Below are 26,668 nucleotides of genomic sequence, written 5' to 3' on the forward strand. Positions count from 1 at the left end.
ATTTTTTCCCCAAGCGGAAATGTACATTTTGAACTTAAACTTACATTTAATATTAATTTATATTTTAATAAAAATTACTTATTAAAAATAAGAAAAAAGTATAAAATTAATTAAAATTAATTTTTGAACTTAATTATTCAGGGAATTAAACAAAAGTAATTAAATTACCAATAAAATATCAACTGGTGACTAAATCCGGAACTAAAGAAAAGTGAAAAACTTGTAGAGTCTTAAATTTGATTGGCCGAAAATCCCCAACTCATTTTCTCAGGTATATTCTTCAGAAATGTACTAACTCATTAGTATAATTGCACTTGGGCTCCATGCTCACATTTCATTTATTTTATTTTATTTTATTTTGTAACTTTGAATTTTGCGAAAATGCGGCCAGAGTTTTCAATGTCTAGTTGAATTTATTTTATGTGTAAATTATTTATTTTGTTTTTATTGGATTGTATATAAAATAATTTATACTTTATGATTATATTGATTTTTTAATGATAAATTCAAATTTATCATTGACAAATTTGAAAAATGGCCGAGAAAGAAACGTACAGAGCGGAATATGCGAAATCTGGAAACGCAGTTTGTAGATGGTGTCAATCGAAAATTGGAAAAAATGAATTGAGACTCGTCAAAAATATTGAGGTAATTGTTGTTTTTTGTTTTACTTTAAGGTTATTATTTGTTTGAGTAATCATGACCACGTGTTGCCACTGATCACTAAATATGAGCCAGTGGATACTCAAAAATACAAATAGAGTATTTATAGTTATTGATTGTTTAAATTTTTTTGATAGCGGCCGTTTATTGATAAAGTAACCTCGATTTGGTTTCATGCAGAATGTTTTTTTATTGATACGAAACCAAAAACTTTAGGAGATATTGGTAATTTAGATAATATCAGGTGGAGAGATCAAGAATTTCTGAAGAGAAAAATTGGTAAGATGTTTATTTATTATTTTTTATGTAACGTTCAAAATACTTTTGAACCCGAGAAAATACTAAGATTTGATCAGATATAAATCTATAAAATATATCGCGTCACTAATTCCAAAAAGACATATTTATATGCTCTTTTGGCTTCCCTGATTGAACAAAACGATTTGTGACGATTAAAAACGATTAAAAATTAAATCATCATTAATCGTCTTTAATCGTCATAATCGTCATGGATTTTCGGCTTTAATCGTCCTAAATAGTCAAAAGACGATTTATTATTTTACGATTAAAAACGATTCATGACGATTAAAATTTTTAATCGTCATGAATCGTTTTTAATCTTCAATCGGAACCAGAAATTACAATATTATTTTACGATTAAAAACGATTCATGACGATTAAAATTTTTAATCGTCATGAATCGTTTTTAATCTTCAATCGGAACCAGAAATTACAATATTATTTTACGATTAAAAACGATTCATGACGATTTGAAATTTTTAATCGTCATGAATCGTTTTTAATCGTAAAATAATATTATAATTTCTGGTTCTGATTGAAGATTAAAAACGATTCCTAACGATTTGAAATTGTAAATCGTCATGAATCGTCTTTAATCGTAAAATAATATTATAATTTCTGGTTCTGAATGAAGATTAAAAATGATTCATGACGATTTGAAATTTTAAATCGTCATGAATCGTCTTTAATCGTAAAATAATATTGTAATTTCTGGTTCTGATTGAAGATTAAAAACGATTTATGACGATTTAAAATTTTAAATCGTCATGAATCGTCTTTAATCGTAAAATAATATTGTAATTTTTGGTTCTGATTGAAGATTAAAAACGATTCATGACGACTTGAAATTTTTAATCGTCATGAATCGTCTTTAATCGTAAAATAATATTGTAATTTCTGGTTCCGAATGAAGATTAAAAACGATTCATGACGACTTGAAATTTTAAATCGTCACGAATCGTCTATTAATTATTAAAGAAGATAAAAAACGATTAAATTTTTAATCTTTTTTAATCCTGTCGAATCGTCGATTGACGATTCACGACGATTTAAAACGATTAAAAACTTAATCGTTTTAGATTCTCTCGAATCGTCAGTTGACGATTCACGACGATTAAAAACAATTAAAAATTTAATCGTTTTTCATCTTCTTTAATAATCAATCGACGATTCACGACGATTTAAAACGATTAAAAATTTAATCGTTTTTAATCATCAATTGACGATTTGTGACGATTACAACAGTTTTAATCGTCACAAATCGTTTTGTTTAATCAGGGATTTTGTCGCTATATTCAAAACCAAAAGAGTGTATAATTTTTTTTTTATTGCTATCGTTTGAAGCTTATATACAAAAAATACACACTCAGCACGTAAACAATCCATACTCGGGGCTCGGTGTTGGAAAAAAATCTATTTTCCTTCACTTCTATGTGCTAGCGCTAGGATTCAGAGAAAACTTTATTCTTTAACTCCACTCTTATTAAACATTTTGGACATATTCCCTAATTATTAATTTTTTTAGAACAAAACACACCAAAATCTGAGGAAGGGGCGGCGAGTACCAGTAGCAAAATTCAAAACCATCGACCCTGTAACCCAAAATATTTTAGAGTAGAGTATTCACCATCGAATCGCGTGACTTGTAATCTCTGCAGACTAAAAATTTTAAAAGACAACTTATGTATAACAAAGCATGTCTTCCATAACGAAAATCTTCTGTTTGTCGGTACCCATAACTATCACTTTGAATGTTTCTGTAACCAGCGCATTGAGCTTGGATTCTTTGCCGCCGGGAATGATATGCCTGGTTATGATGACAAAGTCTGGTCCCATCATAGAGATCTGATGTTAGAATGTCTGCCACCGATAGAATATACTGCGGAAGAAACCACTTTGGTTGATGAGCTTGAGAAAACTATGAAGCAACAGAACGAAGAATTTTTTGAAGTTATCGACTTGCTGCAAGATGTCAGCAAAAAAGACCTGCTCCGCATGTTGAAAACGAATGGTCAACTCGTTCCCCAGTCACGGCAAGAAATAGTCGAAGCCGTGGCCGACCAACTGGTTTTTGGAGCTCTGCCGATTTGTTTCAAATGCTTGGGGTTCAATTACGTTTTCGAATCTGGCGTGGGGTATCGCTGCATGGGTAATCTTACCGAGTGGACCAAGTGCAAGAACGTAAGCGTTTATCCCGTGAGGACAAAGTTCATTCTCAGCAATGATATTAAACAGCGGTATCTATTCTTTCATTTCCACGAGTCCCGAGTCCAGGATCGTATGATTCGCATATCAGCTCCATCGGACCCAGTTACTCTAGAAGTAGAAGAGTCCATCGCAGAAGATAGCGCTGAAGTGGCTCATGAAGTCAAGCCGCTAAAAGGATTGTTGTTTGCGATCGTTGGAAAGACGTTCAACAATAAGGAGATTTTGAAAAAAAATATAACAAAACTTGGCGGTAAAATTGTTACGAAAATCACTAGAGAAGTGGCTGCGGTGGTATCCTCTGTCCGGACTCTTGCGAAGCCTAATCAGATGATAAAAGATGCCCAGCGGCTGAGAGTTAATGTCGTTGGCGAAGGTTTCGTTGATGAAGCAAAACATTGCACTGACGCTCCGTTTAAATTGATTGTCGCGAGAACCATTAGCGGGTGGGGAAGTGATCCGAGTGTTAGATGCGCTGGTTATTTGGCAAATCTAACTGGCAAAGGGAAAATAACGCTGAAAATAAAAGGCGGCGGAGCTGTTGATCCTAAGAGTGGGCTAGACCACGTGGCCCATGTTTATCAGCAGGATCTCGATAAGTTCACGGTGACACTTGGCCTGACGGACATTGAAGACAACAAGAATGATTACTACAAAATGCAGATACTCGAGCATGATAACGGTAGTAAATTTTGGCTGTTTACTAGCTGGGGAAGAATTGGCACGACGATTGGAGGTTCTAATATGAGATCTATGTCTCTAGACTCCTGTATTGAGTTGTTTATAAAAACTTATCTGAAAAAAACGGGAAATGAATGGGGTCGTGATCCTGCTGCATTTGTCAAGCGCCCGGGTATGTTTTATTTGATAAACACTGAGGATACTGATGAGAGTAAAATTAGCAGGATGCAGTCGACTGTGCAAAGTCAATTGAAAGCACCTGTAAAAGATCTTGTTGTTTTGATTTTTAATATTGAATACATGAAGAAGGCGATGCTGGAGTACGAACTAGACATTGATAGAATGCCTCTGGGTGCATTGTCTACTAAGCAAATCCAGCAGGCTTATCGCGTTCTCGGTGACGTGACGACCATAATCAGAAGCAATGCTGATCCGACATTACTAATCGACGCATCAAACCAATTTTACACTCTGGTTCCTCACTCATTTGGGATGAAAAGTCCCCCGGTTCTCGACTCCCAGGAAGCGGTAAAGAAAAAATGTGAGATGCTGCACTCGTTGATCGAGATGGCGGTTTCTTACCGGATACTGTATGACAACATCGATGTAAATCAGCACCCGATAGACGACCGGTACTTCAAGCTCAATACTCATATCGATGTTCTAGATCCTAACTCCTATGAATACGGAGTAATTCAACGCTACGCAATGAATACTCACTCGGAATATCACGATTCCTACCGATTACAAATCGAGAACATCTTCGCTATCAATCGTAGAGGCGAAGACGAGAGATACAGAGAATTTTCCGGGTTGCCCAATAAAAGACTCCTGTGGCACGGCTCACGTATCACCAATTTTGCTGGTATTCTAGCTCATGGACTCCGTATCGCTCCACCGGAAGCCCCATCTTCGGGCTGGATGTTCGGCAAGGGAATTTACTTCGCTGACATGATATCCAAGTCTGCTAACTACTGCAACACCACTTTCGGCAACACAACAGGTCTTCTGCTGCTTTGCGAAGTCGCTCTAGGCCTTATGTACGAAAGAACTCAGGCTGATTTCATCACCGCACTGCCTTATGGCTTCCACTCTACCTTCGGAAGAGGTAGAAATGTTCCGGATCCCCATGATTTTTGTATGGCTCCGGGTAATGTTCTGGTGCCTTACGGAAAACCCATAAAAGTAGATCCTTTTCGCCAGCTAACGCTTGCGCACAATGAGTACGTTGTCTATAATCCTGCGCAAATTAAAACCAGGTACTTGCTTCGTGTAAATTTTATATACAAAAATTAATTGTGTAATTCAATTTTTGTAAATGTTAATAACTAACGTTTTTTTAAATTATGAACCTGAATGTTCATAAATAATTGAGATTTACTTCCAATTTTTATAGTATTCAATTGATTATTCCCTCTTTTAATGATAAGTAATAAAATGTACATAAAGCTGTAGTTTTAATGTAATTGGATGATTAGAGGTAGAAATATTCAATTTTTATTACGATATATAGTAAAACGAATACATGAAAAACAAAACGCGCGCGAAATAAATATTGGATATCAGTAAATTTGTATAAATGGATATAATTTTTAGTAGGGATTAGTATGTACCTGAAATTTTTTATTTATTCCGACAGTTTTGGCAATCATGTTAATTAAGTATTATTTATAGTAATTATGTAATACGATTTTTTTTAAGAAAGCGATTGTTAATATTTGTATTAATTTTCATTTTTGCAATAAAAATTTGTTGATTTTATTTTGACTTTGAAATATTTTTTTTTATCCCTTATAATTAAGAGTTAATCTGAAATTATTATTATTATTATTATTATTATTATTATTATTATTATTATTATTATTATCTTTATAATTATTGTTACTAATATTGTTATCGTTATTATTATTATTTACTTAAAATCTTTTATTTAATTTTCTGTATAAAAATAAATTATACATAATATCTGGTATTAGGGGTAAAAAAAAAAAAATTTAATGAGATTATTGATCAAACATTTAGTCCAAGAGTTTTGCGTAGAGCTTAAAATAGTGAGACTACTTAACTGATAATTAAATAAGATTAAATAATAAAAAGTTAAAAATGCCACCAAAGAAAAAAAACAAGGGGTCAAAACTGGCAAAAATGAGCGAAGAGGAACGACTCCGATACCTGCAGCATCGCGCGGAAATTGAATTGGAAGCCAAGCGACGTAAGCAGCAACTTATCGCGGGTTTTACGAAGAACAAATTGAAGCGTGAAGAAGCATTCTCTCGTTTGAACACTGCAAAGATAAACGAGCAATGGAGATTCAAGTTACGGCAGTTCAAATGCCGTGAGTTGTACGACGAAGTCGAGTATCTGTGGAAGAATTTTGATGAAACGCTGCGTAGCAAGAACGCGATTATCAATAGACTCTACGAAGAGTTAGAAAACGCTGATGTTTATCACCGCAGACTGCAAGAAGTACATATGCAAATGATTGATAAATTGATTAATAGTAATAGGAAGAGACTCGAGGGCTTACATGCAAATTATATTAAATCTGTAATGCTGATTAAGGTCGGGGAGCTTAACGAAATGGCTGATGCCAAAGGGGAGTTGATTGATAGCTGCAAACATCTTGAGACTATTATTTACGCTGAAAATTGTTTTATCAACGAGAGATTGATGGAAACTAAAACCAGAAATGCTGTCAATACTTACAATGTTGAATTTACTGTAAGTTTTTTTTTTTTTTTTTTTTTTTTTTTTTTTTTTTTTTTTTTTTTTTTAGCTCTTGGTAATAAAAAAAATTTCATTTTAGAAGTTAATGTGAAAAAGCTGAAATTCTAGCTGAACTATTGAAGATACGACTAAAATGTATAGGGGTCATTTGGTAGCTATTTAAATTCTCTATAAAAAAGGTCTCTTGGCATTTTTACGTATGACTAATTATTTGGGAGTTGAAGAAAGAAAAGGAATCTGAGCATATTCTTAAATTTAATTGATCTATTATTTATTTTCTCTATAACTTTCTAATTATCAAAGATACGGTCATAAGTCTGAGGACCTTTTTTGTAGAGAATTAAATTTACTACAACTTTTGTTTGAAACATTTTTTTCTAGGACCTACAGTTTCACTGAAAATTTTATTTAAAAATAAATTCTTGATTAAAATTGTTTTTAAAATTTTCCATTTTGGCTGAATTTTTTTTTTTTTAATTAAAATCTTATCAGCACACTTGGCAATTGATAAAATTTAGTACTCACTTGTCTTAACTTTATCACAATCAGCTGTCTAGTAAAAACCCATTTTTTTTTTGTTTTTTTAAATTCTTTATTCAAAAAAATTTCTTATCAATTCGGAATCTCATTGATAAGAATTTAAAAAACATTAATACTTTTTATCACCAAAAATTTATAATCAATTAAATTTAATGACCGATTAGTTGAGATAAAATATGTATAATTGATAATTAATTAATTAATTACAGAAAACTGAAGCTATCGGAGAAATAAAACGTACGACCGGCAGCAAAATAATCGAGCTCTGGTCAAAATTCAAAAAAGTAATTACCAGTTATCAAAACGCGACTGAAGATCGTAGGAAGCAGTACGAAAATTTGAAAAAATTTGATGAAAATCACAAGAATAAAGCCGCCAGTTTTCCGCAGCTTCAAAATTTTCTGACTTCGACAATCGATAATTTAAAATACCAAGAGAATTCATTGACCGAAACCAGGAACAAGAGTATAAAAGATCTGGAGGCTAAGATGGAGACGCTGAATGCTCGTGTCTGGAAGCTCAGAGAAAAGATCGGAGTCCATCAGACCGTGGACAAGATCCAGTTGAAGCGACTGAGTCTCGTCAGTGGTAAAGTGATCGAGGAATTAAAGACCCTGGAGGAGAAAAGCAGCGCCGTGGCGACGCTGGTAAACATGTGCTTCAGCTTGGAGCCTCTTGCCAGCAAGTACGGGCCGTTGAGTGACGAACCCGACGACGTCTCCGAAGACTCTGGCATCATTACCGATTCGATGATCAGCCCCTACCAGCTTCTGGAAAACTTTTGGCGAGCTTTCAATACCATAAAAGCCGAAAACTTTATTCGCAAGAAGCAGTACAGCCAAGCGGTAGCGGAAAACAATAAACTGAAACGTTACTTACGGTCGTACTTTGGTGCTGTCACACGAGGAACTGCTAAATTGCTTGATTGAATGATTATTTTATTATGAAAATCTTCAATATCTTACATATATTTTGATACTTAAATAAAATAAGTAAAGTAATTTAAGTTTTAATTATCGTTGGGTGAAAATTCCACCCCCAATATGCAAATATTTGTAGGGACGGGCACGTGTTCTGCCTTTGACGGTATGGAAAAATATTTTTTCACGCGTCGCAAGGCTTTCTGTCTCCAAATAAATGTCAAAGCAGGTTCTCAGTCGTTGCAGTTGATTTGAAATCGTTGGCGGGCGATCCCACATGACATTTATCTCCCGTTCGATGTCGCGGACCACGTCTGCTGACGTTACCAATGACGGATTCATGTTTATACTTATTACTGCTGATACTTTCGGGTAGTCCGGTTTTATTGCGACGTGCGCAGTAAGTTCATCTGCAATTATTATAATTATTATTAATATTAATGCTGGAGTACTTGACTAATAAATAATTATATTTGAGTACTTACGGTTACCGCGACGCAGTACGGCTTCGTAATAAATATCAGAAGAGGAAACTAGATTATTTTTACAAATGTTCAGAGTATCTGGACAAGCTGAGTAATTTTTCCAGGATATTGGCGCGAATTTGTGAAGACAAGTCGCGATTTTCTGGGGATTCAAATCCGTGGAGTCACCAGACAGCGAAATGTTCCCTGCTTCGAGCAAACGGATTTCTGTGCAAAGATCCAGACGTGCTTTCACCCGGCGTTTTATTTCCTTTAAAATACTCTCGACGTTGTTCTGCGCCAGCTGCTGGCGAGTTATATGTTGATCGGAGTTTGAATCAGCGGAGATAAAATTTATCCCGGCCATTCTCTGGGCCCACTTGTAGGGGATCCCAAGACCGAGAGAACCAAAAGGCGCGAGATGGTAACGTTTTAATTGGTAAGTATTCGCTGGGTTCGGACTCTCGGCTCCGGTGTCTTGCGGATAGAGCTCGCGGAGAATCGACTCCGAGTTCAACATGTCGCGGGCTGTCGCACTGTCGCTGTCGACGGTGTCCAGACGTGACTCGACGGTAATAACTTTTAGGAATGTCAAGTAATAAAAATCTAGAGTCATTTTGGTTTCCCCGTTGATGGTGATTATGATTTTAACATTCAGCGGGTGCTTGTGGAGGATTTTTGACTTCTTTTCTTCCTCACGGGCCTCACGGGAGAGACGGTGGTGGCGTTTTTTGTGAACTGGAATTTCATCGGGTGGCGTCTCCGATTGCTGTTCGATATCAGAGTCTGATTCTTGGGTCCCCTCGTTGTTGTTTATCCTCTTGGCATCCTCGTCGTCGCCTTCGACGCTCACATATAAACTCGAGTCGTAGGCATCGCGGTAAGCTGTCGCTTTTACATAGAGAACGTAGAGTGGAGATGCTAGAAGTCCAGCTCGCTGGTGCTCTTTGTGGATCTTGTCTAGCGGAAGACCCAAACTGTCTTGCAGAGGTTTACTTGCTTCAAGTATTGATCTTAATTGCGGGCCCAGGTTGTCCAGTCGCTGCTGTTTGGTCTCGATACTTTCAGCGACACTCTTTTTGCTCTCCGTCAACTGGTCGCAGAGCGACGCCAACTGCTTTCGTTGAGTCAACTCCCACTCCAGGCGAGCTAGACGTAGTTTGTGTGGATCCTCCTTCGTTATTTCTGGTTGGGAAACACTCTCTGGCGCTTCTTTGTAAAATTCCTCTTCGGGGACCAGTTCTATCAGCTCGTCCTTTGACCTAGTAATTATTTTTTTAAATTAATGAGAAATTAATAAGATTATTTATTTAAAAACTTACTTGAACTGGAAGCACTTGATAACTTCCTTCTTCAGATGCATCACTTCATATAATAAATTTTGCAACTGCAAATGCCGGTTGTCAACTCCACTTTTGGCTTCTGCTAACGAATCCCGCGCGAATTTAGTCCGGAATTTTTCCATACGATTCAATTTTTTTAATTCGATGAATGACAGCGCAGTCTGTACTTGCAGCTCATGTATGTCCTCTTTTGCCTGCATTTATTTAAATAAATAAATAAATAAAAACTTAATAATAATAAAAAACTGGCGGGAAATTTGACATTGCTTTAGTAATTTAAAATAAATAAATAATTACTTACACTAGAGTCATCACTAGTTTTTAATTTAGCGATTTTATTCATCGCATCTCTTATTGCCTCACAAGTTGACAAAAAATTTTCTGAATCTTGCTCTGGAGATCGAGCAACCGCTTCTTCTTCTTCGTAAGTTATTATTGCCTATTAATTTAAATAATAATTTTAAATTTTTGTTTTTTTTTTTTTTTTTTTACTGAACTTGTTTGAGTAAATAAATAATAGAATAAGTAAATAATAATAAATAATGAATGTAAATAAATGAACCTAACCTTGTACATATCATTTTCTTTAACAGCACTGGTACTAGTATTATTACCATTATTATTACTACTGATAGATTTTCTCCGTTTTTTTACAGTAATGGTTTCATTTTCTTTAGCCATTTTATTTAAATTTAAATAAAATAAATAAATAAATATTTTTAAATAAACAACTCAACAACTAAGGAAATAAACCGGCAAACAATTTAAATACTGAGTTCAACAAATCACTTCTTTCATTTACTTTCGGTTTAAGTAAATTTAAGCCGGAAACAACCGAAGATTATTTTGTCGCGATTATAGTTTGTAAATTTATGAAATTTCTACTTGTTGATAAAAAAAGAAATTTCCAGACTATTTTTGTGTTCAAAATTTAGTGAAATCAAAATATTTGCATATTTTGTAGTAAATATTTGAGTAATTAAATAGTTACAAGTTTTTCGAAAGCGCGCGAAATTTAAACGCTGCAAAAATGAGGACTAGTTTTTATGAAGGAAACAAATAAAATAAATTGGTAATTTTTTTTAATTTTGCAATAAAAAATATTTATTTGCAATTTTAATTGATTTCGAGACATTTTTTAAATTTCAAATACAAAATAACATTTTTATTGCAAAAAAAATTAATATTATTTGTTGATAATTTAAATATTACGAGTGTGAACGTAGCTGTCAATTTAAAAATTTGTAAATAAATGAAAATCGAACAAAATTTAAAAAATGCGTATTTATAGAATTTCAACATCAGTATGTGCATTTTTTCTTTTTTTTATATATTTATAATCAATTAATTCGTTTACTTGTAATTTAAAATTTGCCTCATGCCTACTACATTCACACTCATGAAATATTTCTAATTATTTAAATAATTATCTGATAATACTCTAAGCTAAAAATATAAATAAATATATGCTTATATATCTTAAATCAAACCATTGAATTTATAAAATTTGAATTAATTTTTTGAATATTTAAAAATATAACTAAGAATAATTTTTATTCAAATTGAATAATTATATAAGATTCATATTGATCATAATTATAGATAATTGTTCCGGAAGTAATTAAAAAAAAAAAATTCGACACTAATTGACCCCGACGTGATTTGAACACGCAACCTTCTGATCTGGAGTCAGACGCGCTACCGTTGCGCCACGGAGTCAGATGTTAAAGTGTTTATCTATTTTTATACAAACTCATACACCTGTGATTGCCTTACTACACATCCATATACATCATATATAAATATAACAATATGCAATAATGATAAAGATTCCAGGTAGGAGTAGGAAATTCAACGAATGTAAAAAATAAAAAATAAATTAAAAAAGACGCGCGGAATGTTGATAAGACAGTAAAATTTACTTGAATATTTAACAAACTTAAATAATTAAGTTGACTTTTTTTTTTACTCTTATAATATTTTGGTAGCGAATTGATTGTTAACGTGCGTTTAAATAAAAGTGATTGATTTTTTTGCGGCGTCAATCGTAAAAAAAAAAATTAATAAACAATCGAGATTAAGGAGACAGAGGAGGGAGAATTTAACGTCATTTAAAATCTTGCGAGTGTTTCAAATCGCAGTTAATAAAGTACTCTTATGGACTTAACATATTTTTTATTGTTATATATGTATAATGTAATTTGATATTTTCTTACTGTTATTGTTATTATAAATAACCGGTTCGCGTTTGTTTAATTAAATGTTTTTTCCAAACAATATGTTAGCAAGTAAAAATATTTGAGTATTAATTTGTTAATTATTTAAATTTTTAATATAATTAGAGGAAAGCCGGTTTTTTATTGTAACTAATCGTTGATTAAGTTATTAGTAATTATTTATGATGACGACGAATGTTAAGAATATGGTAATTGAAGAAAAAATAAAAAAACCAGGTAAATTATTTTGAAAATTTTCCCGCAATTTTTTAATGTTTTTAAAATAAATTATAATTGATAATAGATTGATTATTTATCAGTAGATATTTAAGTGACTTGCGCAATAAATAATTAAAAATTTGTTTCATTGATAATTATTTATTTTAAAAAATTAATAAACAATTAAGATTGGGAAAAATGTGATAACTTTTGATTTAAAAATAAATTTGTAAACAGTTTTGTTTATATTTACATTAACGAAAGAGAATTAAAATAAATGACAATTGATTTAAAAAAAAATGTTTATTAAATAATTTTTATGGCAGTAAAAATTAAAATGAAAACAAAAATATTTTTTTTATTTAATTAAAAATAGAAAGTAATTTTTAAATTTGTAATCGCAGATTTTAATGTAAAAGTCAATAATGTATTATAAATTTTACATATAAAATTAACTTAATTTATCAATTAATATAATTCGCTTGCTTTAAAAATCCTTGTAAATTTTTTATAATTTAAATTTACATACATCAGAATTTCTTACAGAAGTCGGTGTAATTTTTATTTACTCTCTGATACTTTTCTAATTTTCATTGGTTCAAATTTAAATTATTAATTTTATTTGAAAATTTAAAGAATGAATCGATAACATAAATATATATTATTCCTATTAATAGATATTTATATGAATTGCGCAATTATTGCGTATAAAAATATTATTTATGATAAATATTTTTTTATACATATAAATATATATTTATTTAATAACTTCTCAGTTCTTATATTTCTAGAAAACTAAAAAAAAAAAATTATCTATTTTTCCATAACTCGATTTATGAAATAAAATTTGTAGATTCCATAAAATTTATATTTATTGATAAAAAAGGTATAAATCTCAAGTGCTCTACTTCTGACAATTGTAATAATTTATACCTGTACTGTCAATTATTTCCGAACGTTTATTAGTTAAAATAAAATTAAAAAAATTATGTAAATATAAATATTTATGCAGCGAGTTATTGTCACAGTAATTACTGCACTTACTTGAGGTCAAACTTAATAACAATTGTTGATAATCAATGTCATTAACTACATTGCGATATGATTATAATATCTGTGTAATAACTCATGAAAATATAATTAACTTATTAATTAAATTTTTATTTATAATTAATCAACTAATCAATTAATTTTTTGTTAACAAGGAGGATTTGGAGCGAGACATTTGCAATGTTTATTATTATTTTTGGGGATAACAATTGCTTACACCAATCGATTGTGTCTGTCATTAGCTATTGTTGCTATGAAAGATTCAACGAATGTAAGTTTATCATTTTAATTACAAAATAAATCAAGAGACAGTAAATTTTCCATTAATCATAATTTCTAATAAATAGTATTGATATTTATATTTATAATAACATTGTCTTATTAAATTAATCGTATCATTTACTCTTTCGTCATACACAAGCATGAGTACGAGGAACGAGAGGGAAAAAGTTGATAATCAATAGAAAAAGTTTTAATGATAACATTAATCTGATAAATGATTTAAGATTTTTGATATTAAGCTTTTCTTCAAAGTACAAATGCTTGATTGCAAAAAAAAACATTTTATAGTTGCATTTTAAAAAATTATTTCTCAGGTATATTTCTTTTAGAATGTAAATATATATTGCCGTCTTTGTTTCTCTGAGAATCCTAGAGAAATCCTAGAGAAAAATCAGAAAAATTGATTCAAATAAGAACTACCTTTCCATTACGGGTATGGCCAGTTAGATTTTTTTTTTATTTTTAGAACAACAGAGTGGATTCAGAGCACGCCGGAATAGTGTTGAGCTCATTTTTTTGGGGGTACACAGTAATGCAAATACCATCAGGATATTTGGCGAGAGAATGGAGTGCTAAGCAAGTATTGGGATGGGGTTTGTTGATAAATGGATTATTAAGTTTGCTGGTGCCATTAGCGAATGATCAAGGTGGATGGGCTGCTACTTGTGCTTGCAGAGTTATTATGGGTTTAAGTCAAGCCTGCCTTCTTCCATGTGTACATACATTTTTATCTAAATGGGTACCACCCAGTGAAAGAAGCCGATTGGGTAATTTATTTATCTACATGATTATTATTTTATAAAATTTACTCCACAATTTCGAGTAAACTCCCGCCAAAAACAAAATTCACTTCAATGGTCACTTATTGCTAATTAATTAATTATTAATGTCTCGTAATTTCTCAAAAATTTAAAAAAAATATTTTAAACTGGACACCTCATACTTATATACTAATTATCAACTTTAATCAGGTAGTATTACATACGCGGGCGCACAATTTGGCACTGCAATATCTTATCCGATATCCGGAGTTTTGATCCAGTACGCCGGATGGCGGAGTGTCTTCTACTTCTTCGGTGCAGCTGCAATTATTTGGTCTTCTGTATTTTTCATCTTCGGTTACGATTCCCCGATTCTATTGACACAATCACCCAGCATAGCGTGCTGTCGTTTAAAAATAAGCAGCGCAGAAAAAAGATTTATTGAAGGCGGTCTAGGACAGTCTCAAGAAGATGTCTCTGAAAAGGTGCATTGATAAAAAAATAAATAATATAATTAACTTTATTTTGGTGTCCAAATTAATTAATAAAGAAATTGATCACCTTCAGATAAACGTCGCTTATAATTACTTTTATTTTACAGGCAAATATTAAGACACCTTGGATGAGTATATTAACTTCTGTCCCATTTTGGGCGCTGGCAATTGCTCATTGCGGACAAAACTGGGGTTTCTGGATGCTGCTGACAGAATTGCCAACTTATATGGCAAGCATACTAAAGTTTAACTTCAAAGAGGTAAGAAAAAATATTCCTCGCTTGACAATGAATTCAAGTTTTTTTTCCTTGTTGGCTACGGTACCAAAAAAATTGATAAATTTTTAGAACGGCTTGATATCAGCGCTGCCGTATATTGCGATGTTACTTCTGACGGTTCCTGTAAGTTGGCTGAGCGACTGGAGTCAGAAGAAGGGACTTTCACGAGGACTGGCTAGAAAAATAAGCAACAGTGTCGGACACTGGGGTCCTGGACTAGCTCTATTGGGATTAGCGTTTGTTCCAGAAGGTCACAAAACTCTATCAGTGGCTATTCTTATTGTCGCAGTAGGCCTCAATGTCGGAACACTCTGTGGGTTCCAAATAAATCACATTGATCTAAGTCCTAATTTCGCTGGAGTTCTCATGTCAATTACCAACTGCTTGGCTTCTGTAGTCGCGATTCTCGCTCCTCTTATCGTCAGCTTGATTGTTACAAATGAAGTAAGTAATTTTCTTTTTTTACTGATATGTTATTTAACTGATAATTTTATTGCTTAATTTCTTTTTTTTTTTTAAGAACGATGTACTTCAGTGGCATACAGTATTTTATATATCAGCGGCGATATATTTTATTGGTAATTTGATATTTGTGCTATTTGGCAAAGGTGAAATACAAGAATGGGATGATCCGAATCATGGAAATAAAAATGGACAAATCTATTCCCAATAACGTTGAGTATATAAGTGGATATATATTATAATATATGCAGTTATTTTAACGATTTTCAGTTCAAGTGACTGCGATTATTTATTTTTAATAAAAATAATTATTATTTATAGTTTAATTTACTATGTAATTATTGTTTTTATTTTATTAATGACACTACTGAGTTAGATCAGAATTTTTTTAAATTTTTTTATTCGAAAAATATTTAAATTAAAAATAATAGATTTTTTTTTTATAATTTTAAATAAAAATTCTTTAAGTTTTAAGAGGAATTATTTTTAAGATTAAAATTATTTAAAATAATAATGCATGTATTTATTATATATATACATATAGTATATATTTATTGTAAAAAATGATATTTTATAAAATATAAATATTATTAAAATAATTAAGAGTTTATCTACTAAAATATAAGGAAAATAATTGAGATACGATTGATCGATAATTAAAAAAATGTCAATACAAATTAACACGTGCTATCTCATGTGATTGTCCTCGGTACCAAAAGATAAGTAATTAATTTATCATAAAAAATTAATAAAGAGGTAACGTGATAAAAAAAGTAGTAGTATAATATATAAGGATTTGATGTAAGGAAATCTTTAGCAGAATGTCTCGGGTGATTGATGTGAATAGTTTAGATTGTGAGTTTAAAAATATATATATGTTCCACGTATGAATGCATATATATATATATATAAATCGACGTTAGTGCACCTTGAAAATAACCACGCAATCCGCGGATAGTAGTGGGGAACTTTTCGTACATATAGAACGCCATAAAACCTCGTTGATGCGATCTTTTGTGTTCAAAGTAAATGCGTTAATCTCAACGTTAACATTTTAAGTATAAGAAAATCACGGCGTACAGGAAGAAAACGAAGAAGAGGAGGAAGAAGAAAGAAGACAAGATAATATTTTTAAAGACCGTGGATGCTGCAGTGATTTTTTTTTTGTTTATTGAGTAAACAAATAAAAAGTAAAAATGTCTTCCCGGCTGTCGACCCGGAGGATTTCAAGGGCGGAAAATATGAGAGTTCCTCCCAATCCACCTAAAGGTAATTGATTTTATTTATTTATTTAAGCAATCGGGGTTTGATTTTATAATTGAGCTAAAGTATAAAAAAACACTTGAGAAGAATAATCTTGTAATCGAAGTGATTAAAAATTAATCTATGAATGTATATAATATATATATTAAGTGATAAGCGACTGCTAAGTGTCATAAATTTGATATAATTATTAGATAAATAAAATGTTTAAAAATTTGCTAAAAATATTGCAGCATTGATATGTTAAGAATGCAGACATTACACAAGATAATTATTCGTGACACGTATTATTGACGGATACTCGCGCACATTGTAAACTGTCTACATTCTTACATATTTTAAGTTATATCAATAAATAAAGTAAACATATAAATAAACAATAGAGGAATCTGTCCTTGAATTCCGCGGATTTATATATTAAAATTTCATTTTATTCAAAATAAATTATTTCCAGCATCGATAGGATGCCGTCATATTCAGGTGCTGCTTCTGACCCTAGGATTTTTTTGCTGTTACGCTGTGAGAGTCGCGTTGTCTATTTCTTTGGTAGCGATGGTCAAAGCGGACTCGGCGAATCCTAATTTCGAGGAGTTTGATTGGAGCGACAGTGTGCAGAACACGATACTGAGCTCTTTTTTCTGGGGGTATGTGATAACGCACATACCTGGAGGAGAACTGGCCCAGAGGTTTGGGGCGCACAAATTTTTGTGCTTCGCTGTGGGTATATGCGGCATCGTCACGGCGTTAATTCCTTTGGCGGCAACTTATGGAGGCTGGGAGGCCGTTATTGTTCTCAGGGTACTAACCGGCGCGTGTCAAGGAGTAATTCCACCTTGCATGCATACTATTTTGTCTAAATGGGTGCCTGTTGATGAAAGAGGAAGAGCTGGTAAGTAAAAAGTTGTCACTTTAATTTAAAATTCAAAATTTTTTACGGATCGCGGGCTGTCGGGGCCGATTTTTGAATCAATGACGTCTCTCCCAGCGAAATGTAAATCTGAGATTCTTTCAAGAATCAATTTCTGCCTGTATGCAGAATTTTAAAATTCCTTTGGTGATTTAACAATAAAAACAACACTGACAGCTATTTAAATAATTATTTAATAAATTTATACTCGAGCGCAACTCTCCCTGTAGTATTTTTCCCACTCTTATGGACCTCCGACATATGAATTAATGTATTAATGAATAAATAATTAACTGATGAGTGAAGACTACGACGATGACATTGATTGATAATGAAATAAATTAAAGGAAGCTGCACGTATTCGGGTGGATGGCTGGGTAACGTGATCGCATTACTAAGTTGTGGCGTCATCTCTGGTTCATCAATCGGCTGGCCCGGGAGTTTTTACATCTGGGGCGGTATTGCGACTCTCTGGTCCATAACTTATTACTTCCTCGGCAAAGAGTCGCCAGCGGATCATCGCGGCATACCGTTAGATGAAAAAGAGTATATTGAAATCAGTCTTGGAGTTACGGAGACTACTGAGGTAACCTACCGACTAGTTAACTAACTAATGAACTAAATAAATAAGTGATTTATTTATTTACAGTGGTTATTGTTAAGTTGTGATATAAATTGTCTTGTTACAGCCACTAAAGACACCTTGGACTGCCATTTTTACATCGATACCTGTTTGGGCACTTTTAATTGCGCAGTGCTCTCAGGCATGGGGCTTCTGGATGCTCTTAACCAAGACACCGGCTTATATGAACAGCGCAATGGGCTACAAAATACAAGAGGTTCTATTCTATAAAATAAAATCGATGTTTTTTTTTCGGCTTCGGATGAAAATTACGTTGAATGTAACATAGAAAAAATTGGGTTCCAAGTTGGGACCAACTCAATTACAAAACGCGCGCACGTTTAAATTATTTCCTATTTAAATAACATGGGAAAACTTTTCGTTTTAACTGAAATTTTATAACTCAACGGATCGATAAATTCAAACAGTCATAACATGTTCTTGTAGAGAATTAAATGCTCTACAAAAAAGGTCTCTTATGATTTTTTGATAAATCTAACCATTAAAAAGTTATTTAAGATAAATAAAATAGATAAATTCAAATTTGTGGTAAATTTCGCGCTTTTTTACTTTTCCATCAAAACTGTCAGTTTTATTCCAAAATGTCATAGGAAATTTCTTGTAGATCGTTTTTTACAATCAAAATATGTTATTTCATAAGTTTCTAAACTCACAGTTCAAAAATTACAGGTTTTACAAATTAATTATTTGGGAAAAAAATTGAAATTTTTGTAACAAAGTAACTTTTGAACGGTTAGATTTTTCAAAAAATCATAAGAGACCTTTTTTATAGAGCATTGAATTCTCTACAAAAATATGCTATGGCCGTATCAATTTATTGATCCGCTGAGTTATAAAATTTCAGTTGAAAAGAAAATTTTCCCGCGTTTTTTAAATGGGAAATTATTTAAACGAGCGCGCGTTTTGTAATTGAGTTGAAAGGCCCAACTTAGCACTCAATTTTTTTATGTTAGTCAATGTAATTTTCGTATACATATATATAAATTAAAATTCCAATACTCGATAACTATAAAATTCTATACTACCGTAAAAAAAAAATTAATTTAAATGTAAAATAAATAAATTGGTATTCGTAACTTTTATTTATCGGTAGCGGATTAACTATTCGTCAATGAAATCGGTACCGAGGTAATGATAATGAATAATCGATGACACTTGATTAGAAATAACCTAATCGTATATTGTCCGCGCAAGGTCTTGTTCATCATGACAAGTATCGATCAGTAAGGCTTTAAATAAATGACAATTAATATTCTCTAGGTAAAATACAATATTGACCTTACGTCTTAAAGATAAGGGTCAAGATTAACCGGAAAAATATACGTGATATGTTTGGATAATTAAATAATATAATTTATTTATGTCTTCTATTGACAGAATGGAATAGTATCAGCGCTGCCGTATTTAGCGGCCTGGTTGCTTGGATTTCCGATAAGTTTTACGGCTGACAAGTTGGTTAAAGGCGGCTACACGTCATTAGAATCAATAAGAAAAATAGCAAATACTATTGGAGAATGTATACCGGCACTCGCGCTCATCGGACTGAGTTTTATTACCAGCGAGCATCGGAATGTTGCCGTCGGTGTTCTCATTATGTCGGTGGCTTTTAATGTCGCGGTATTCAGCGGACATCAGATGAATCATATGGATCTGAGTCCTAATTTTGCTGGTACTCTTATGGGCATCACTAATGCTGCTGCTAATATCTGCGGCATTATGGCGCCACTTATTTATGGGGTTATTGTTTCTGATCCAGTATGTATATATTTTATATTTATTAGGGTGTTTAAAAAAAAAAAAAAAAGAAAAAAACACATTTCCATAAGAACATGGAAAATTTTTTTGCAGTTTCTGATTTTTACAAGCTAACGATGTGTCGTAGGAAAAATCTGCAGACATGTTTTTGTAGGGAATTAAATGCTCTATAAAAAAAGTCTCTTATCATTTTTTGATAAATTCATTTGTTCAAAAGTTACTTGAGCTTGAAGTCAAATTTGCAGTAAATTTTGAGAACTTTTTACTTTTCTGACGAAACTATAAGACTTATTACAAAATTTCATAAAACCTTTTTTGTAGGAAATAAAATTATCTACAAAAAAAGTCTTATGACATTTTGTGATAAGTCTGATAGTTTCGCTAGAAAAGTAAAAAGATTAAAATTCACTATAAATTTGAATTCAAGTTTTCAAGAAATCTTTTTTTTTTACACCCTAATATTTAGTCATATTTTATATAAATTTAATTATCAAAAATCTTTTTTCAAGACTGACATAACTCAATGGAGAAAAGTATATATACTATCGGCAGGTATTTATATAGCTGGCAATTTAGCGTTTGTATTTTTTGGCAAAGCGACAGTACAGCCGTGGAACGATGGAATAAAACCCAAGCTCGGAAATTCAACAGCACGTGAAAGTTATAAAATTCAAGAAGAACCGATGCCTTATGAATCAATCAAGAAAGACAACGACAAAGATATTATTACTACTAAGCCGCCGTACTCTGGAAATATTCATAATGATCTCAAATAAATTTTTCCATTTATTTCCTTCTGCATCGTCACCAACTTTTTTTTTTTTTTTTTCAAAGTTTTTATTGTAAATATTTACTAGTTACGTGTAATTAATTTTAAACAAACAAATTATTTACCTCAGTCGTCTTTTAAGTGATCGGTCGAATTTAATGACCAGAGTGCTTTGAATATAATTAGAGTGCCGATGACGCTTGTAAATAAAGTTATGTAAGTTACGTATGAACGGTGGGTTAATTCTCCTATTGGCATGATCCACATGTAGTCTTTGGTTTCCTGTAAAAAATAAATAAACTGATGAGTATATTATTTATTTTAAATATTTACTTCATTACTTACAGTTTGATAAGGAATTTCCCGCCATTTGGTAGCAAAGCCAACACATGAGTCGCATAAATCAATTAAAGACACTTGATATTCTTTAATACGTTTCTTACAACCGAGCAAAAGTTTTGGTTGGGGTAAAATAACATTTGCGTAGTCTTCTTTTTCCTTAGCACGCTGATAACGCTGGTGAATTGTCAGATTCAACGTCGTCTTATCAAAATTTAAAGGAGTGCATATTGTTACTGCTTGTGGTTGAGCTTCTTCGGCAAATAACTCGACGTTTGTTTCACCGACTGCACATGCTCTCATCTGTAAATATTTATTTATATATATAAATTTGAATGTTCATATAATTATTTAATTACAAAGAGAAATGTTCAAATAATTACGCTGGTAAATCGCTGAAGATCAGCGAGTTCATTAATATTGACGTATAAAACTGGTGGTAGTACTAGATGTAATGCGACATGACAGTCATAATTTATGTATTTTTCAGCTGATACTTGATAATTTATTGTCCTGCAAAATAATTAATAATTACTTAGTTACTTTGATAATTTAACTAAATTTAAATTTTGAATAATTTATAAATTTATCAGCATTTTGTAATTTATTTAAATTATGCTGGAAGTGAAGCCATTAAAAAGTTTATTTATTTAAAATAAATTAAATAAATAATGGCGGGAATTTGAAAAAATGCATGTGAAGAATTATCACAATTTTTCTTATGGATATTTTTAAAAATTTTTCTTGTAAAAATTAATTCGGTAAAAACACTAAAATTTTCAGGTGTCGGCAACTGTCGGCATCATAAATTACTCGGGTAATTATTTAAAAAAATTTTAAATTAATGCATGAAAATTTTTAGTCGGACTAAAAGTTTTATAAAAAAATAAGATGATAAATAAATAAATGATTTTTAAAAATTTATTGGTTAAATAAATGAGATATTTATGAATATATATAATTTATTATTATTATTTATAAAGAAGATTTACTAATATGTCAAATTATTTTATTTATTATCCTCCATTAATTATAACTTTGAGATTCCAAGCAAAACTACTGAGCTAATAAATTAAATGAAGACAAAGCAATAATAATAAAATTAAGTACTATAATCTAATAGAAACCAAAGATCAATAACTCAACTATTCACCTTATATTATGTTATATATTAGATATTAAATATAATAATTATAAATTGTAAATACAAAACCTGTGAAATCCATTTCCCTCGACGGTGAAATCAACTGCGACAATTGAATCACAATAAATATGATTAAATAAATTTATATATATGATAATAAATATATATTGTATATATTTTCTTATTATTGTGTTCATCTTTTATTTATTTTGGTTATTGGTTATTTACTAACAGTATAATAACAATAAACGCCGGGTCAGCTGATTTGAATTTCAAATTTTAGCCGCCAGATCGCGCCACCTGCCGCGCAAACTTGAAATGTCCGGGGCTTTTTTGAAATATTCTTATAATTATAATTACATTCAAAATAACTTATTATGTCATTAAAATTAATAATTAAAACTATTAATTAATTGATTAATGAACTTATTAATTAATAAGTAATTAATAAAATAAAATAATATTAAATATTTAAATGAAAATACAATCGATAAAAATTTTGAAAAAACGGCATTCGATAAATCGATAATTGAAAAAACAAATGAGTACATGGACGCTAACAGTACTGACGCGAAAGTGTTTAAAAATATATTAATTAATTAATTAACTTAAAATAGTGAGTGATAAAGTTTTAGTTACTTAATTAATACAAAACTAATTATATTTATTTATTTATTCGTGTTTTAAATTCATTTTAAAAAGTGCTAGAAGCTTTAATATAAATTACTATGAAACTCTAGGAATGTTCTGGACAGTGTGGACTTTTAATTAAAGTTTGATTATTTAATTAACAATTAATTCAAGTTTACTATTTGTTGCAACAAGTGGGTTGACGTCAGTGATAACAAAATAGGCTAGTCAAATATAATTATGTAATTAATTAATTAATTAAACAGGTCAGTAGTATTAATATATATTATAGGCATTTTCAGCAGTGCCCCCTCTCCCATTAAAAAAAAAAAAAATGCAATGACTTTCATTTGCCATAACCGTATTAGAATTTTATTAATTAAAAAAAAAATTAAATCATTAAATGAAACTGAAGCTAGCTGAAGTCGAAGAATTTCTCAATTTTTTTTTAAACAATAAATCTTAAAAAAATATTTGAAAAAATTACGCCAATAGTTTTTTACATTTTCTACATGGGTTATTTTTTTTTTAAATCTCGTGATTTAAAATCAATCATAGCACTGTAAAAAATTGGGAGCAAATGTAGATTTTATTATGAATCTGAAGTTAGCTGACGTTTGATAATTTTGGGATTTTTTTCAAACCAATAAATTAAAAAAAAAAATATTCAAAAAAATTGCACTTATAGATTTATTAATTTTCTACATGTGCATTTTTTTAGTTTTTTTTTTTGGTGAAAAAAAATCCAAAAATTTTAAATTGTCTACTAGCTTATGATTCTGGCTTGCCGAGGTCTAATAATTTTTGGATTTTATTTAAACAATAAATTATTAAAAAAAAAAATATTTGAAAAAATTGCACTTATTGATTTTTTAATTTTCTATATATGCATTTTTTTTTTTTTTTTTTTTTAATTCTCAGAGTAAATTTTACTTTGAGTAGATTAAATAAATAAACAGTCATCCGCTCCGTATTTTCCGCTAATTTTTTTACAGTGCAATGAGATTTGTCTCATAAATTGTCAATGACAATAAAAATAAACAAAAAAATCCATAGTAAATTTTCGAGTCCAAACTATAACAAACAGTTAAATTTAAATATTTAATAAATTTAGTAGTACTCGGACAGTCACATAATGACCGCAGGTTGCTCGTAATAATATTAACAGTCACAGTACTTGAATAATATAGCGAAAAAAAATGAGGTAAATGTTATTGAGTCTAAAGTTACTGATGATTGATATCTAGCTTTGTAATTCAAAGCCACCGACTGTTGACTTGTATCATTAACGTCAAATAAACACACTAATTAGAGCTTTACTGTTATCAAATAGTCGCGTATATATATATCAGTAAATTAACATTAAAATCCCCGAGTCGGTTATTTATTTATTTATGTGTTTGTTTATAATTAATTATGATGATGAACTAAAATATATAACAAGTAGGTCGTAGTTTTTAGTTATTATTTTGTGAAGTAATAGTTAATTATAAAAGTTGTTGTGAGTTTGTGGTGATAAAAGTTTTATTTAGTGTCGGATACGAAAAACAAGTAAATAAGTTGAAATAACATGGACTGGATTAAATCTCGGAGGATTGATGAACTAGATCAACTGTTTGGTGAGTAAATTTAATAAATGCCTGAGTTATTTTATTTATTATTATCTTGTATGAGTTTTATTTAAAGTTTTTTCGTTTATTTTTGTTTTAAATGACTGGGAATCTGGTTAGGAAAGTTTATGTCTGTCAAAAATGTTTTCCAGGTTGTCTGGAAAGTCATCTCCATGAGGATGATGTAAGAAATATATAAGTTATAAAATGTTGTAAAAATAGTGTATTTATATTTACATTTTTTTTAACGCCAACGTCTAGACATCTCGATATACCCAATTCCGGATGTCGTCACTCGTGCTACTACATAACTTATATCAAGTTCAACTTTGCATGAATTTGCTGTTGGGGGTGGGTTTAAATGGGGAGAGTTTGAAAAAGATAGGGTAGAAAGAGTATAGGGAACTTTCCCCTTCTATTTTTTATTTAGAAGCTTTACTTGTACCTTCATACATTCATGTATATATGTGGATATATATATATATATATAAATGTATTTTTATCTTTGTCCTTTTGAAAAGTCCGCTTCAACATCTCAAGCGAGAACTTATATCCTCAACTAAAAAAAAAGTTTTTCATGCACTTTAGACGCGAGAATGGTAGACATGAGAGCACTTGAATAACGTGGATGACTTGCAGACGTTTTTCCACTTCTTTTACTTATTTTTGTTATTATTATTTTGTTATTAGTTTTATAAATTTTTATTTTTTCAATTATACTATTATTTTATTATCCTGAAGTTGGCAGACAATTTAAAATTTTCGGATTTCTTTTTTCAACAAATGAATTGCAGAAAAAAAAATGCACGTGTAGAAAATTAAACAATCTATGGGTGCAATTTTTTGAAATATTTTTTTTTTTTAATTTATCGGCTGCGAATTAGGGTAAGAGTCGCCGGGAAAATAAACTGGGAAATAATTTTTTGAATATTATTTAGTATATAAAGTAGTGAGATTATATTCAAGTTTTTTTTTTTATAATTTAAAAAAAAAAAAATCTCCTACTCGAAACTTAACTTCATCATCAAAGACACTAGACTTAGCAGCGCTTCCTCTTGTCAACAGGCATCCATTTAGACAAAATAGTGTATGCATACAAGGTGGAATAACACCTTGACAAGCTCGTGCGAGTACTCTTAGGACAATAAAAGCTTTCCGACCTCCAAAGTACCCAACGACGGAATTAATGCCTCTATAATGGGAAAAGTGTCTTGTTTAGAAAATTTATCTAGTGAAAAAAAATTATTAAAAATTACATTTTCACTCTAAAATTTTTTTTCATTTTAATCCCTAGAAGTTTAAAAATTTTTTTTTTTTTTTTCAAAGACGATTTCCATAAAATTCTGCCCTCATTTTTTTGATTGGTTTAATTTCTTAGTTGTTTTTTTCTGATAAATTTCACTAATTTTACCAGGATTCAAAATTTTTACTTCAATTGCTTCTTTTTTCAATGACTTTGAATGAAAATGACTTTGATGGTTTCTGTAAACAGAAATAACATTGAAATAAATTTCCATTAAATTTCAAAAATTTTCCGTCGATAAAAATTCCACCTGATTTACAGGAGTAGAATTATAATTTTTTTAAAAATTTTGCTGTCACTTTTTCCCCGTACAGATAATTAATATCGTGTTATACATTACCTAGTTCAGTATAAATAGTATTGCAACAAATATATCGAATTTCCTTTTAATTTACAGAGTATACGTAGTAACCAAACCAACAAACTAAAAGTTTCCGAGCGATGAAATGAAGCGCACTGTAATTTAAGTCCAAAGCACATTGAAATACTTGTTGAGAAGTGGGTGTTTGCTGGTTACTAGTACCTTTTGAGATGATGAATAGTTATGTAGTTATATAGTTATATAGTTGTATATAGATTATAGTGGTAGTGATGAAGGCAGGGTTGTAAGGTAGTAAGGGAATGGGGCTAGTAGTTTATGTAGAGCGAGGGACAAGTACCGAGAGGGAGAGACGAGAGAAGTGAAACCGGGAATAGGGTA

The 26,668-nt window shown here is 30.9% G+C and overlaps 7 protein-coding genes and 1 non-coding gene across 10 annotated transcripts in view; 5 read left to right on the plus strand and 3 right to left on the minus strand.

Moving 5' to 3' along the window:
• Positions 1 to 297: 297 nt before the first annotated feature.
• Positions 298 to 5,552, plus strand: LOC103579719 (poly [ADP-ribose] polymerase). Its single transcript, XM_008561220.1, has 3 exons — positions 298 to 648; positions 801 to 942; positions 2,489 to 5,552. Exons 1-3 carry the CDS (start codon positions 535 to 537, stop codon positions 5,143 to 5,145), a joined length of 2,913 nt encoding a protein of 970 aa, XP_008559442.1. The 5' UTR covers positions 298 to 534; the 3' UTR covers positions 5,146 to 5,552.
• A 400-nt stretch (positions 5,553 to 5,952) lies between these two features.
• On the plus strand, positions 5,953 to 8,045 carry LOC103579721 (dynein regulatory complex subunit 2). Its single transcript, XM_008561223.2, has 2 exons — positions 5,953 to 6,570; positions 7,326 to 8,045. Exons 1-2 carry the CDS (start codon positions 5,953 to 5,955, stop codon positions 8,043 to 8,045), a joined length of 1,338 nt encoding a protein of 445 aa, XP_008559445.1.
• On the minus strand, positions 8,038 to 10,717 carry LOC103579720 (THO complex subunit 5 homolog). The gene is made up of 5 exons (XM_008561222.3): positions 10,411 to 10,717; positions 10,145 to 10,282; positions 9,823 to 10,037; positions 8,522 to 9,762; positions 8,038 to 8,446 (listed from the first exon to the last, which is right to left on the minus strand). Exons 1-5 carry the CDS (start codon positions 10,522 to 10,524, stop codon positions 8,130 to 8,132), a joined length of 2,025 nt encoding a protein of 674 aa, XP_008559444.1. The 5' UTR covers positions 10,525 to 10,717; the 3' UTR covers positions 8,038 to 8,129.
• A 773-nt stretch (positions 10,718 to 11,490) lies between these two features.
• On the minus strand, positions 11,491 to 11,562 carry Trnaw-cca (transfer RNA tryptophan (anticodon CCA)). Its single transcript has one exon. It is a non-coding gene; the product is annotated as a tRNA-Trp (tRNA).
• A 211-nt stretch (positions 11,563 to 11,773) lies between these two features.
• Positions 11,774 to 15,963, plus strand: LOC103579724 (putative inorganic phosphate cotransporter). Its single transcript, XM_008561226.2, has 7 exons — positions 11,774 to 12,296; positions 13,484 to 13,599; positions 14,077 to 14,377; positions 14,582 to 14,856; positions 14,973 to 15,125; positions 15,213 to 15,587; positions 15,664 to 15,963. The coding sequence occupies exons 1-7, from the start codon at positions 12,242 to 12,244 to the stop codon at positions 15,814 to 15,816; spliced, it is 1,428 nt and encodes a 475-aa protein (XP_008559448.1). The 5' UTR covers positions 11,774 to 12,241; the 3' UTR covers positions 15,817 to 15,963.
• On the minus strand, positions 13,593 to 22,658 carry LOC103579722 (uncharacterized). 3 transcript variants are annotated; one of them, XM_053743005.1, is made up of 5 exons: positions 22,495 to 22,658; positions 21,665 to 21,794; positions 21,288 to 21,584; positions 21,068 to 21,224; positions 13,593 to 13,990 (listed from the first exon to the last, which is right to left on the minus strand). In XM_053743005.1, exons 1-4 carry the CDS (start codon positions 22,620 to 22,622, stop codon positions 21,069 to 21,071), a joined length of 711 nt encoding a protein of 236 aa, XP_053598980.1. In that variant the 5' UTR covers positions 22,623 to 22,658; the 3' UTR covers positions 13,593 to 13,990; position 21,068. The 3 variants fall into 3 exon arrangements, with proteins under 3 accessions (XP_053598980.1, XP_014296509.1, XP_008559446.1); XM_014441023.2 differs by lacking the exon at positions 13,593 to 13,990 and adding an exon at positions 14,765 to 14,848; XM_008561224.3 differs by lacking the exon at positions 13,593 to 13,990 and adding an exon at positions 18,387 to 18,598.
• On the plus strand, positions 16,201 to 21,069 carry LOC103579723 (putative inorganic phosphate cotransporter). The gene is made up of 6 exons (XM_008561225.2): positions 16,201 to 16,874; positions 17,323 to 17,757; positions 18,123 to 18,361; positions 18,465 to 18,614; positions 19,796 to 20,173; positions 20,683 to 21,069. Exons 1-6 carry the CDS (start codon positions 16,802 to 16,804, stop codon positions 20,947 to 20,949), a joined length of 1,542 nt encoding a protein of 513 aa, XP_008559447.1. The 5' UTR covers positions 16,201 to 16,801; the 3' UTR covers positions 20,950 to 21,069.
• Positions 22,659 to 22,991: 333 nt separating the features above from the next.
• The window catches only part of LOC103579601 (leucine-rich repeat-containing protein 4B), a 136,135-nt gene continuing 132,458 nt past the window's right edge, over positions 22,992 to 26,668 (plus strand). The window contains exons 1-2 of the mRNA XM_053742914.1: positions 22,992 to 23,321; positions 24,588 to 24,674. The gene's annotated coding sequence lies outside the window, so the exon portion shown is untranslated. The remainder of the gene's footprint in view (positions 23,322 to 24,587; positions 24,675 to 26,668) is intronic.

Source organism: Microplitis demolitor, chromosome 2 (assembly GCF_026212275.2).
Source record: "Microplitis demolitor isolate Queensland-Clemson2020A chromosome 2, iyMicDemo2.1a, whole genome shotgun sequence".
In the NCBI taxonomy this organism is placed as follows: Eukaryota; Metazoa; Arthropoda; class Insecta; order Hymenoptera; family Braconidae; genus Microplitis; species Microplitis demolitor.

Excerpts from the sequence above, each read along its gene's own strand:
- LOC103579724 (XM_008561226.2), top strand. The coding sequence starts at position 12,242 with ATGATGACGACGAATGTTAAGAATATGGTAATTGAAGAAAAAATAAAA. Across the intron at positions 14,857-14,972 it reads AAGAAGATGTCTCTGAAAAG|GCAAATATTAAGACACCTTG; the intron begins GTGCATTGATAA and ends TTTATTTTACAG. Across the intron at positions 15,126-15,212 it reads TAAAGTTTAACTTCAAAGAG|AACGGCTTGATATCAGCGCT; the intron begins GTAAGAAAAAAT and ends ATAAATTTTTAG.
- LOC103579719 (XM_008561220.1), top strand. The coding sequence starts at position 535 with ATGGCCGAGAAAGAAACGTACAGAGCGGAATATGCGAAATCTGGAAAC. Across the intron at positions 649-800 it reads GACTCGTCAAAAATATTGAG|CGGCCGTTTATTGATAAAGT; the intron begins GTAATTGTTGTT and ends TTTTTTTGATAG. Across the intron at positions 943-2,488 it reads ATTTCTGAAGAGAAAAATTG|AACAAAACACACCAAAATCT; the intron begins GTAAGATGTTTA and ends TAATTTTTTTAG.
- LOC103579720 (XM_008561222.3), bottom strand. The coding sequence starts at position 10,524 with ATGGCTAAAGAAAATGAAACCATTACTGTAAAAAAACGGAGAAAATCT. Across the intron at positions 10,283-10,410 it reads AAGAAAATGATATGTACAAG|GCAATAATAACTTACGAAGA; the intron begins GTTAGGTTCATT and ends TTAAATTAATAG. Across the intron at positions 9,763-9,822 it reads ATCAAGTGCTTCCAGTTCAA|GTCAAAGGACGAGCTGATAG; the intron begins GTAAGTTTTTAA and ends AATAATTACTAG.
- LOC103579721 (XM_008561223.2), top strand. The coding sequence starts at position 5,953 with ATGCCACCAAAGAAAAAAAACAAGGGGTCAAAACTGGCAAAAATGAGC. Across the intron at positions 6,571-7,325 it reads CTTACAATGTTGAATTTACT|AAAACTGAAGCTATCGGAGA; the intron begins GTAAGTTTTTTT and ends AATTAATTACAG.
- LOC103579722 (XM_053743005.1), bottom strand. The coding sequence starts at position 22,622 with ATGAACACAATAATAAGAAAATATATACAATATATATTTATTATCATA. Across the intron at positions 21,795-22,494 it reads GAGGGAAATGGATTTCACAG|GACAATAAATTATCAAGTAT; the intron begins GTTTTGTATTTA and ends ATTATTTTGCAG. Across the intron at positions 21,225-21,287 it reads GGGAAATTCCTTATCAAACT|GAAACCAAAGACTACATGTG; the intron begins GTAAGTAATGAA and ends TATTTTTTACAG.
- LOC103579723 (XM_008561225.2), top strand. The coding sequence starts at position 16,802 with ATGTCTTCCCGGCTGTCGACCCGGAGGATTTCAAGGGCGGAAAATATG. Across the intron at positions 16,875-17,322 it reads TCCTCCCAATCCACCTAAAG|CATCGATAGGATGCCGTCAT; the intron begins GTAATTGATTTT and ends AATTATTTCCAG. Across the intron at positions 20,174-20,682 it reads GGGTTATTGTTTCTGATCCA|ACTGACATAACTCAATGGAG; the intron begins GTATGTATATAT and ends TCTTTTTTCAAG.